Genomic DNA, 13,341 nt, shown 5'->3' on the forward strand with positions numbered 1-13,341 from the left:
TTACAAACAAAACAAAACAAGCATAAGAACAAAATCTGTAAGGCATAATGAGAAAAGCTCACTCTGAGAAGAGCTTGGAAATCAGTTTTTAATATTAAAATAGACTGTTTTGACCTAAGGTCTTTTTTTTTTTAAGTGAAATTCATATAAGTAGTCTATTTACCCCACCCATAGTACCCCCAACCCAACCAGCCAGAAAGTCCTCTAAAAGCTTAAGACTCCAAGAAAATATAAACAAAAGAATCCAGCAACATATTAAAAAGTATTAGACAGCAAAACCTTGTTCCAGAAATGTAAGGTTGGTGCAACATAAAAAAGGCAGTCAGTGTAATATACAAATCGATATAATCGAGATCAAATATACCCAGTTGTATTTTTGATATCTAATTTTAACTCAAGGTATTTTGTTGAATACCCTTCAGCTTGAATCTGTCTAGTGTTTCTTCATGATGAAAGAGGTGGTTTTTGTCTTATGCAATATTTTCTCATTTAAATTTTTTTATTTACTGTATTGGTGCTTGAAAGCACATGCACCCGCAAACACACACCACAGTGCACCTAAGGAGATGACAGCTCTCCTGCCATCTTGAGGGACATAGAGATCGAACTCAAGTCATCAGGTCTGTGCACAAGCTCTGTCTCCACCTTGTGAGCCATCCTCCCAGTCCAAATACTGCATCCGAGTGCACAGCGGGTTCTATTGTTAAAAATGTTAAATTATAGCCAGGCGGTGGTGGCGCACGCCTTTAATCCCAGCACTCGGGAGGCAGAGCCAGGCGGATCTCTGTGAGTTCGAGGCCAGCCTGGACTACCAAGTGAGTTCCAGGAAAGGCGCAAAGCTACACAGAGAAACCCTGTCTCGAAAAACAAAAAAAAAAAAAAATGTTAAATTATATCATTTGACTAAGGTTTACACACAATGTGTCCTATGTTTTTTTCAGAGCCTGACACTGTGCATTTAATTGTACTCTTTCTAAAAAAGCACTTCCTTTCCTCATGTAAGTAAAAAAGATGAGTGTAAGGAACACCTTCTCTGCCCATTTGGGGCAGCAGCAGTCTGGGTGATGGGGTAGGGAGGCCAAATGTCTCCTATTTTAAAGAAACTGTTAGTTATTTTTTTTTTAAATTTGTGATAGCAACTATTTCTGAAATTCTATGTTTATTATATAATTTATATCCTGATGTTATGATGTGGCAACATATACATATCTCTATTAAAACACACTAGATACAATAATGCTTAGCTTCATATTGATATTGTTTTAAAGTTTTTATAAGTCTGTGTGTTGGGATGTCAAAAATTCCATAAATGAAAATCAAGAGAAAAGTTTTCATCATGGTCATGAATTTAGGGATAACTTGTTCTGTTTTGTTTTGTCTCATTATTTTGAGACAAGCTCTCAGTATGTAGCCTAAGTATGTAGTCTTGAATTTATGATTTTCCTGTCTCAATCTCCTGAGTGTTGGGGCTATATGCATATACTATCACCATATCTGACAGGCAGCCATCTTCGTCAAGGCATAAAATAGTGATGAAAATTCATCTAAGATTACATTGTATTTCTTCTTAAGAGTAACACTGTTATTCTAAGAAAATTTTTTTCAGCGTTAGGGATCAAATCCAAGGCCTTGTGCATTCCAGCTAAGTACTTCACCACTGAGCCACATCCACAAACCTCAAGAATAATTTTTAAAATTATTTTTCCTAAAAATAATGTTATATGTAACAGTAGAAATCAGTAACATTCCAGATTTATAATTTCTTCACAGTTTAGCCTAGCAAACTCTTATGAAGGCAGAGTTGGCCTTATCTCTCTTGTTTGGGATATATACTAATTTTTTTTAACTTTTATTCTTCTCTCATACATTACATTCTGACCACAATTTTCCCTCCCTCCGCTCTTCCTCCCAGTCCCTCTCCCCGACTCCCCCTCTCCCCCAGATCAACTCCTCTGTTACAGACACACACACACACACACACACACACAAAAAAAAAAGAGCAGGCATTCCAGGGATATCTACTGAACATGGCCTAACAAGATACAATAAGACTGGGCACAAACCCTCATATCACAGCTGGATGTGGCAACTCAGTAGGAGAAAAAGGGTCCCAGCACAGTTGACCACTAATTCTTTTAATGAGGCCTTTATGTATTGCTGGCCAAGAAATATATATACTAAAGGTAAAGCCAGAAATCCCAACTCCAAGCTTTACAATATATTGATTTTGCTGTACTGGGACAAACTAAAGGTCATTTGAACATCTGTAAGTGACTACTCCAAGTGGTATTGGTACAATTGTAAGTCCCTTTTAAACCTTCCTTTCAGACTTTTCAAAGGCCAATCCCCTGAGGTTTTTTTTGTTTGTTTGTTTGTTTTTTTAAGGAAGTTCAATGAGAAAGTTGTAAAAATTAGTCAAAGAGAAATCAAATTTAAAATTTTTAGATCTATTTATGTATATGAGTGGTTTCCCTAGCATGTATGTCTGTGCATCACATGCATGCCTTGGTGCCCACAGAGGTCAGAAGAGGGTATTGTATTCCCTAGGAACTGAGTTATGGATGATTGTGGATCACCATGTGGATGCTAAGAATTGAACCTGGGTTCCCTGCAAGAAAGACAAGTGTTCTTAACTGCCAAGTCATCTCCCTAGTCCTGAAACCAATTATTTCTAGTCAAAAGAACTGTAGTAATTATTATATAGGAGCTGGGGTTATAGTTCAGAGGCAAAGCTCATGCTTAGTCTGTGCAAAGCCCTGGGTTTAAACCACAGTGCCAGAAATAAACAAGGAAAGAATAATGTAACTGCCAGTACTTCTTATTGCCTATGATAAATCAATCATTTAAATGGTGGGCCTAGATATCATATCTTTCATAAAATGAGTCTGAGACATCAGGACCAAATAAGGTTTCTTCCACTTGCTTTAGAATCCTGTGATTACTCGTTTGTGCTCGAACTTGATACATTGAAATATAACAGTCTACTGCCTTGTTAACTCCTCCAATATGCAGTAAAGTCTTTGAAAATGAGGTAGTGTTTATTCCCTAATGCCTGGTGCACAGCAAACATATATTTGAAAGAGAGACAGAAAGCAAAGAAAAAAAGAAAAAGACTGTATTTCCCCTTGCTCTGTTTCTACCTGACTGGACTGCTGGAATGTAAATGGTGGGGGAAGAGCAGCAAAGCCCAGGGGAGGTATCAGCATGACCGCCACTGTGCAATGCCCAGAGGACAGAGTACAATACAGCTCGGAAGCCATCAGAACTAAAGGCAGAGGCTGCAGTTTGAACATTGGTTCAACTACTTAATAGTACAGGATCTGAACCTGCCATTTTAACCTCTTTTAGACTTCATGACAGGAAATAAAATGTTTTAATAAGTAAAATAAAACAAAGTATTTTAATAAATAAAATAAAATAAGACAGTTTAGGCTAAAAAGTATTGGTCAGTTAGGACCAACATCTCAAAGTCAAGATTTATCAAGGCTAGAATGGTCATAGAAGCTTTCCTAATTCCTGATGAGGATAAAGAATTTGTTTTCTTTTTTTATTCTTTCTAATTTTGTTTTAATGTTTAGTTTCCTTAAAACAGTGAAGTTAATGGATAATTCTTCAATAAGTAATAACAACATGGCGCCAGAATTTTTTCCTTTTAATTATTTAATTACCTTTGAATTCTTGGTATAAAATATATGGGACTATCCTTCTGGTCCTCACTAACAAAATCTTCAAATAAGAAACTTTCCCATGCTCACTTTGGCAGCACTAGACCTGGGACAATGCCGAGATTAGCACAGATCCCGAGCAAAGACATGACACAAATTCAGAAAGCAGGCCATATTTTTTTGTCGGTGTTTCATCACAGTGGTTCTCAACCTTCCTAATGCTGCGACTCTTTAATACAGTTCCTCAAGTTGTGGTGACCCCCACCTATAAAATTATTGCATTGCTACTTCATAGCTATAATTTTGCTACTGTTATGAATCATAATATAAATATTTATATTTTCCAATGGTCTAAGGTAACCCCTGTGAAAGGATCGTTTGAACCCCAAAGGGGTCAGGACCCACAGGTTAAGAACCACTGCTTTGACAGACCAGAACAGCTCACACTATGGTACATTTCCCCTGTTCTGGAGAACACTCCCCCTCCTTTTTTTTTTTTTAAATGTTAAGGAAATTTTCCAGTCATTATTCAATCAGAACTTATTTTGAACTAGGGTGCAGAAGAGCCATCCTGGGTTTTTTGTTTGTATGCGGGTATATTAAAAATACTTACATAACTGTATTTTTAAAGTATTCACCAAAACTAAAACCATGGGTGACAACTCATGTCCATGAGATTCCTTCAACACCATCATGTGATTCCAATCACATCAGGTTAGACTGATTTTTTTCCCAAAGTCATAGCCTTCCAAATTAAAATAGATTCTGTAGGTAACTAGATAATTTGGATTGGATAATTTAAAAGCTACATCAAAATTCATATGTTCATCACATAAACATAGTGATCTGCAAATTTTGTAGCTACCAACTCTCACTCAGGCAAAGAAACTAAACAGAGCCTCATTTATTTTAATTAGCTAAGCCAGATTTAAATGGACGTGTACATGTTCCTACAGTGAGCCATTCCTTTGCAGAATGAGAGGCCTTGATCCATGGGCTGGCTAAGATGTCTCACAGGCATGTAATCATACAGACACTGCCAGCTGAAGACCTCCTGACACAGAAGTGAACAAATTTGGTAACACACATTATTGACCATGCTTTTTCTGTACTCTGACTCATTCCTTACCGGTAGGCTCAATCTTTTCATTATTTGGATAACTCTGCAGCATCTGAATATTATCCAACTGTATATTGTCTACTTTATTGGAAGTAAAGGTAAACAGTGGTCAATAAATAGTCTTATACTAAAACAAACAAACAAAAAAACCTCTCCCCACCTTTCATACTAAGGAAAATTTCTTAATATATGAAACAACATTATCCATTAGAAAATAGATAAGGGCTGGAGAGATGGCTCAGTGCTTGCTGTTTAAGTTTGAAGACCTCAGTTCAAATCCCCAGGCCCCAAATAAAGCTGGACTTGGCAGTGTGCATGCCAGTGTTCCTATGGCATGAAGAATGGTGGAGGCAGGAGAATCCCTGCAAACTCATGGGCAGGATAGCCTAGTGTACACAGTAGTGAATAACAAAAAGACCCTGTCTTAAACAAGGCAGAAGGTAAGAAACAATATCCAAGGTTGTCCTCTCGCCTCCTACATGCACTATGACACATGCACATCTGTGTGTGCACACATACACACAGGCAATACACACACACACATACACACAGGCAGCACACACACACACACCAGGCAGCGCGCACACACACACACACACACACACACACACACACACACACACACACACAGGCAGCACACACACACATACACAGGCAAAACACACACACACTAAAGGAAATAGATAAAAAGATTTAGTAGTATAGAAATGAAGAAGCAGTTGATAAAAGATTAGGAAAATAAAAAGAGGCCTAGCATGGTAGCACACACCTACAATCCCTGTATTTAGGAGGTGAAAACTGGCAGATTAAGAACTCGGGTTCAGCTGGGCGGTGGTGGCGCACGCCTTTAATCCCAGCACTCGGGAGGCAGAGGCAGGCGGATCTCTGTGAGTTCGAGGCCAGCCTGGGCTACAGAGTGAGTTCCAGGAAAGGCGCAAAGCAACACAGAGAAACCCTGTCTCGAAAAAACAAAAAACAAACAAACAAAAAAAAAGAACTCGGGTTCAGCCCCTTCAACTACATAGTAAATCTGAAGCCAGGCTGGGCTACAGAGATCATCTCTCAGAAAAACAAAAAAGGAAAAAGAAAAAGAAAAGGACTGGCCACACATTGAGAAATGATAATTGCAATCCATAAAAATCCTAAATCATTTGAAACCTACTGGAATATATAAACAGCTCAACAAAAGAAGCAACCATATAGCAAAGAGAACTGTGTTTGATATAGGAAGCACAGAAACCTCTCCCCAAAACATCTGAAAATGAAGCTCATGCTCATCAGTATGGATTTTAATGAAACCATGAAATATGACTTACAGTACCTACATTTGCAAAAATTAGAAGAAAGTGTGATAAGGCCAAGTGCTGAAGAGGCTGTGTTGTGAGTCAAAGGGTGTTGATTAAATGCTCTAACTACTTTGGAAAGCAAACTGACATTTTCTTATAACGTTCAACATCTACATACTCTATCATCCAACAGTTTCATGCTATACACACCTCTGAGAAACTTACACGTGTTAACAAAAGACTAGAAATGACTCAAATGTCAACTAAGGGGAAAATCAATGCATAAACTATAATATGCATTTACAACATGATTATTTCATGGCAATGGAAACAATCAAAAGGTACAAGCTGGGCGTGGTGGCGCACGCCTTTAATCCCAGCACTCGGGGGCAGAGGCAGGCGGATCTCTGTGAGTTCAAGGCCAGCCTGGTCTACAGATTGAGTTCTAGTCTCTGTGAGTTTGAAGCCAGCCTGGTCTACAGAGTGAGTTCCAGGACAGGTTCCAAAGCTACACAGAGAAACCCTGTCTCAAAAACAAAAACCAAACCAAACCAAAACAAAACAAAAAGGTACAAGCAACAATATAGATGAATCTTTAAAAAAAAAAAAAGCATTGAATAATGCCTGGTGCCTCACATGTCCTGTGGTAGAAGATTAGAAACAGGGGCTTGAATTCATCATCAGTATACATGCACAATATCAATACCAAAGATCAATACAACTTGGGCTTCTGGGAAAACCCAGTCTTTAAGTCGGATGTGTTCACTGTATACTTGGATCAAGCTACTTCAGTTGTTCTCATCATACACCACTAATGTATGTGTAGTAACTATTAACAAGTCAGGTGAAAAACCATTTCTGCATATATTATAATGAATTCAAGAACAGTTTTTGGTAAAAATTTCATGACCAAAAAAGAAATGTAACAGGACAACAATTTTTGAATTGACAAAGTCTTCACCAATTAATATACACTCTAAAATATTAACTCCTATCATTTATCTCAACTATGTAAGAACATAACATCTTTTATGAGAGTGTTAAAATATTGAAAAGAAAGATACCTTTTCTTAAACAAGGGTATCGGAATAGTTTTACAACTCCATAGTCATCAGCTGTAACTAAAACCTGGCCAACATAATTTCCATCTACTGAATTTATATCATTGGTATCGGAATACTTGGGCCAAATTCCATTGACTTCAAGGCCTGAAACACACGTCCATGAAGCCCAGTGAACAGCTTTTATTTCTTCTTTACTTGTCACTTCCTTTCCTCCTAGAAATCAAAAGAGTCTTCACTTAAGAAATTATTTCATTTGATTCTTTTCACACAAATGTAAATTTTAATACCTTACACCAAAGTTAGAGAAGAATATATGAACAGATGGGTAAGTGTGAATTAGAAGAAAAAACAAAATTTAAAAAATTTTAAATGCTACTAACATCATAGTGATTTAGAGAGTTTGAATGTAATTATTAATTTAGCAGGCTCATTCATATGGAAAACAACCAAATCTTATTAAAATCATGATACAGATTAGTGACAACTGGGTAAGTTATAAGAAAAACTGAAAGATGCCTTTCTTTGGGGATTGTCAAAGAGCTTGGTTCTGAGGACACTAAGGCTACACTGGGGTGAGCGAGGCTCTCCCTCTGACAACTAGTGGCCTCTGAGCTCTCCTCTATCTGCTCTTCCTCATCTTCAGGACAGCACGGAACCGACTGCTCACGGTACAGCGGCTGCTCCAGCAGAGGAGAAGAAAGTGGAAGCCGAGAAAGAATGTAAGGGCTCTGTTGATGGCATAGGCGCTGGTCCTTTTTACTAACCATCTTCTGTAGGATGCTCAATAGAGATCCAAACAAACAGGAGGGAGGGAAGGGAAGGAGGGAGGAACAAAGAAAGAAGGAAGCAAGGGAGGGAGGGATGGAGGGAGGAAGGGAAGCAAGGAAGGAAGGAAAGGAAGGAAGGGCAAAAGCTACGACAAGTGGCAACTCAGGTATTAAAAAGAAACCCAAGATATATAATTGGGAGAGAGACTGAAAAAGACTAAAAAGGAATGACAGTTGGAGGGTGATACATTTGTGTTAAGTAAGAGGACTTTTGGACTCAGTAAGTCTTCATTATAAATCATCAATGAGCCAGGGCGGTGGTGGCGCACACCTTTAATCCCAGCACTCAGGAAGCAGAGGCAGGCAGATCTCTGTGAGTTTGAGGCCAGCCTGGACTACCAAGTGAGTTCCAGGAAAGGCGCAATGCTACACTGAGAAACCCTGTCTCAAAACCAAAAAAAAAAAAAAAAAAATCAATGAAAAGCTTGGGGGGAGATGCAATGATTGTATTGTGCAACCAGTCTTATTAAATAAGTTCTTATAAAAGTGATTAATTTACAAAGCACCACATTATATAGAGGTGTGGAAGGTCATTTTGAGAGGTGTGGAGTTTTAATTAAGAAGGGTTTACAATGCTGGTATCCAAGAGCTGGAAGAAGTGCTGTGATGAGAACATGTTCTCCAGGGTACTAAGTTCCAGGTGTGCAGGATGAATTCTGAGTGTCCTTTCTGAATGTACAGCTCAGTAACTGTTATTATTCACATTGTGTTACTGCATGGTATGCTTGAAATCTGCTAACAACCATCTTGAATGTTTCTACTGCACCCAGAAATACAATAACTATATTAGGTGGTAGATATGACAATTAGTGTGATTATAAAAAACATTTCACAATGCCGTGTGTGTGTGTGTGTGTGTGTGTGTGTGTGTGTGTGTGTGTGTGTGTGTGTGTATTTATAAAAACATCACACTGGGCTGGGCATCATGGTACACAACTTTAATCCCTACACTTGGGAGGTTGAAGCAGGCAGATCTCAGAATTTGAGACCAGCATGGTTTACATAGCCAGTTCGAGGCTAACAAGGAAATATAATGAGACCTTATCTCAATTTTTTTTTTAAAAATCACATTGCATATTTTAAAATGTATAGAATTTTGATGTCACAACTCAATATTCTGGTGGGAAAGAATTCTAAAGATATTTGTCTTGAAGAAAAGACCACAATGCTTGAAATAGCTCAGATTATTCTGCCTATAGTCAAATATAATTTACAATTGACTGGTTTTCTTTTTTCTTTTTGGTTTTTTGAGACAGGGTTTCTCTGTGTAGCTTTGTACCTTTCCTGGAACTCACTCTGTAGCCCAGGCTGGCCTCGAACTCACAGAGATCCGCCTGCCTCTGCCTCCCGAGTGCTGGGATTAAAGGCGTGTGCCACCACCGCCCGGCTTACACTTTACTCTTAATGAGCTTTTAAATACCACAGACATTAAATTCTATGAACTACATGTAATGTGCTAGAAGAGTTCACCTGGCATCCTATACAGAAGTCGTCTTCCACTGCCATCGTTTGTCTGTAAGTATCTACTATCTGAAGACCAGTCCAGATGAGTGATGAAGCTAAGTGAACCAGCACATTCACCAACTTTTTTGTAACGCTGAGCAACTCCGTAGATGTCAACTGAGCTGTCATTGCAGCCAACAGCAAGGTAAGTGCCATCTGGTGAATATTTTAGCTCATGGATTGCCTCTTTCCTGTCTTTAATATGTACAACTTCAGTCATATCTCTGTGGAAAAGAAAAAGACCATATGAGCAAAAGTCACAAGACAATTGGAAAAATGTCCCCAAATACTGAGGTTCCATCAGGTATTTACAAACTGTGACATACATGTAAGTAAGGTAAGTAATCTGCTTGGGAATAATTATTTTGCTGACCAGAAATAAATAGAAAAAAACTGGATGATGTAGTATGTGGTGAGAGAGCACTTGGCCAGCATGAAGTCCTGGACTTGAACCCCAGCACTGAAAAAAAAGTAGAAGAGAAAAATGCTAAATTTCAGTGCATAAATAACCTTATTTTTAAGTACCCTACAGCTCCCTACTAAATTTCTGGATTTAGATAATAAAACATTTAACCAGATTTTTTATGATAAAAGTTCTTTGTAAATACTGAATTTATGAAATATACTTAAACATCATAATTTTCAAATACATTTTTGTAATGAGCCAAATGTATAAACTGACATTTGGGAACTAAGGAAAGCATGAAAGAATGCACCACTTGAGCAATATATTTGAATATATATCTTTGTATAACTACTGTGGTTGTTTTTATTCACTTTTCCCCACTAGTGAATTTTATTTCAAATGTACCCTTTTCTTCAGAGTCTCATTATGTAGCCCAGGCTGGCCTCAAACTCCAATCCTTCTGTTTCAGCCTCCCAAGCACTTGAAACATAGGCATACACCACCATGCTCAGCTTAGTTTATTTTTTAAAAAGAGACCACAATTCAGCTTAAAATGAATTTCCAAAATAGCTTAGGCATTGGTAACAACCATAAAAATGGATGAACTCAAGTTTAACACAAGTGAGTTTTCAAACTCCTAGAACTGGAAGGAGTGGGGAGGACAGCGAGCCGGGGAAGATGGGCAAGAGGAAGGAAGGATCACTGCTTCTTGGCGGCAGCCATCTCTCCACACAAATTCTGTATCGGTTATTTGAAATGCTCCAGGTTGGCAATTTCAGAAGCAGAAGCTTGTTTCTTGGTTCTTAAGGTTTCTAAATGGAGGTTAGAACAGACATTCGAATTCTTTTAACATGTTGCTTTAGTACAAGGGATTCAAAAATTGAACTGACCTTGCATGAGAGATGGACCCTATGACAATATGCAACCATTGCTCAAGAGGAATATGTAAAACTAAGAAATCCTGAAAGGAGCAATGAAACTAGATTGAAGGCAGAAGGGAGCCACAGCAGGGTAAATGTGACTTGAGCATAAGACGTGAGGCACTGGCTAAGTCTAAAAGAGAAGAGATGGTTCTTCAGGAACAGGATACAGCACAAACAGAGGCATGAAAAGATGTAGTGTGTGGCCTATTGGAAGAATGGTGCACAGTATGAAGTGGATACAGAAACCAGTGGGAAGAACAGAAAATAATGAAGCTAGAGATAAACTAATAAGATACAGTGAAACCAAAGAAAGAGAGGCAGACAAATTCAGGTTTGCAGAGTGAAATTTTGGGAACTACGGACACAAGTGTTCATCAGCAAGCCCAAGTTCATCCCCACAACCTGGGCTAGAAAGAGGGACAAAAATGACATCATGCAAGCAAGCTTATCGTGCCAATGTCAAGGAGTCAGGTACTTTCCTGGTGCCAGGGTCTGGTTGAAAGCTCTACATAACTCCCTAGGCTTTGTCTATTTGTGGCATGCTGGGGAAACTATGTAGGAAATACTGATTAAGGTTAACCTGAGTCAATATGGCAGTTCTAAATCAAGATGGCTGCAGTATGTTAAGCTGAATCCACACAGAAAGATCAAAAGTTTTAGAGATGACAGTAGTGACACAATGATGTGAATGTATTTAATGTCACTGGACATCTACAGTGATTGAAAGCAAATATGACAGTAAATAAAAACAATTTTAAGAGAAAAATTAGAGCACATTCCACTGTAAAAACCTACTTTTATTTTCCATACTGGGACTCAAATCTAGAGCCTTATACATGCTGGGCAAGCACTCTACTATTTAACTACAGCCTATTTATTTATTTATTTATTTATTTATTTATTTATTTATTTATTTATTTATTTATTTGAAGTCACAAAGTTAAGTAGGCTGGCCTTGAACTCACTCAAGTCCAGGCAGGCTTTCAACTCACAATCCTCTGCCTCAGCCTCCTGAACAGCTAAGATTACAAGTCTGCACCATCAGGCCCAGTTGTGAAGAAGTTTTGTATAGGTGAAAAAAGAAAAAAAACAGAGTGAGGTAGAGAAAAGCAGATCACAGAGATGAGCCCTGCACACATGTCAAGGATTACAAACTTCAGCCTAAGGAGCAGAAAGCCTTTGGAGAGGGGATGAATGCAAACAAGTGTGACTTAAAAGAACTCTTTAAAATCAAGCTGGAAGTGAGCTGGAAACTTCTTCCCTGATGTAGCTTCCACAGTGCTGGGAGTGCTATGCAGGTTGCTGGAGGAGAAATGTGTCAGTGGTGCCGTGGGATGTTCTGTATGGCAAATGTGTTGCTCTGATTGGTCAATAAATAAATCACTGATTGGCCATTGGCTAGGCAGGAAGTGTAGGTGGGACAAGGAGGAGAATAAAGCTGGGAAGTGGAAGGCTGAGTCAGAGAGACACTGCCAGCTGCCAGGATGAGAAACAGCATGTGAAGATGCTGGTAAGCCACGAGCCATGTGGCAAGGTATAGATTAATAGAAATGGATTAATTTAAGCTATAAGAACAGTTAGCAAGAAGCCTGCCACGGCCATACAGTTTATAACCAATATAAGTCTCTGCATTTACTTGGTTGGGTCTGAGCTGCTGTGGGACTGGCGGGTGACAGAGATTTGTCCTGACTGTGGGCCAGGCAGGAAAACTCTAGCTACACAGTGGCCTTGCCTAGTCACTTACAGATAGAGGAGAGGACACATAGGGCCCTGTCTACCCTGCTGAACTACTGGCTGTAGACATGCTGGGACAGAGGGAGTTGTCTTCAGTTCTGTAGCCACTAATGGCCCATTTAGGCTACAGTAGAGTTCCAAATCCCTGGTCACACAGAGGGCCCTGATTACTCTAGGTGGTCAGAAAACAAAAGAAAAAGAATGAGTGGGAGTAGAGAGCTAAAACAGGGCAAGGAATGAGAGTAACCAGAATGAACTGTATATGTGTGTGAAACGGTCAGAGCACAGATTTAATTCATAAAGAAAGAAGGAATCTCTATCACAGCATAGAGATGGTTCTGAGATGGTAAGGAGAGCAGTTAAGAGGGCTGGCTATTCCACCACTCCTGGGAGGAGATGACTGTGGTGATATACTGTGTACCCTAATAAAGCTTGCCTTGAGGATCAGAGGACAGAGCCAGTCACTAGATTAGACACAGAGGCCAGACAGTGATGGCACACATCCTTAATCCTATCACTTGGGAGGCAGAGATCCATCTGGATCTCTGAGTCCAAGGCCACACTGGAAACAGAGCCAGGCAGTGGTGGCACACACCTTTAATCCCAGTACTGGGAAGCACACACACCTTTAATCCCAGGAAGTGATGTCTGGGCAGAAAAAGGTATATAAGGCGTGAGGAAACAGGAATTCACTCTCTTTAGGCTGAGGATTTTGTAGAGGTTAGGACTAGTGGCTGGCTGCTCTGCTTCTCTGATCTTTCAGTTTTCACCCTGATATCTGGCTCTGGATTTTTATTAAAAGATCATCTAAGA

General features: G+C 39.1%; 1 protein-coding gene across 7 annotated transcripts in view; it reads right to left on the bottom strand.

Annotated features, from left to right (window-relative positions):
* Eml5 (EMAP like 5) overlaps positions 1-13,341 on the bottom strand; it is a 115,352-nt gene that overhangs the window by 65,710 nt on the left and 36,301 nt on the right. For all 7 annotated transcript variants that reach the window (XR_008218341.1, XM_052738733.1, XM_052738732.1 and 4 more), the window contains exons 9-10: positions 9,433-9,689; positions 7,136-7,348 (exon numbers count right to left, since the gene is read on the bottom strand). Coding sequence is in view for 6 of the 7 variants with exons in the window: in XM_052738733.1 (XP_052594693.1) it covers positions 7,136-7,348; positions 9,433-9,689 (470 nt within the window). In the remaining variant the exon portion in view is untranslated. The remainder of the gene's footprint in view (positions 1-7,135; positions 7,349-9,432; positions 9,690-13,341) is intronic.

Source organism: Peromyscus californicus, unplaced genomic scaffold, assembly GCF_007827085.1.
Source record: "Peromyscus californicus insignis strain IS unplaced genomic scaffold, ASM782708v3 Scaffold_15__1_contigs__length_86483966, whole genome shotgun sequence".
Classification (NCBI taxonomy): Eukaryota; Metazoa; Chordata; class Mammalia; order Rodentia; family Cricetidae; genus Peromyscus; species Peromyscus californicus.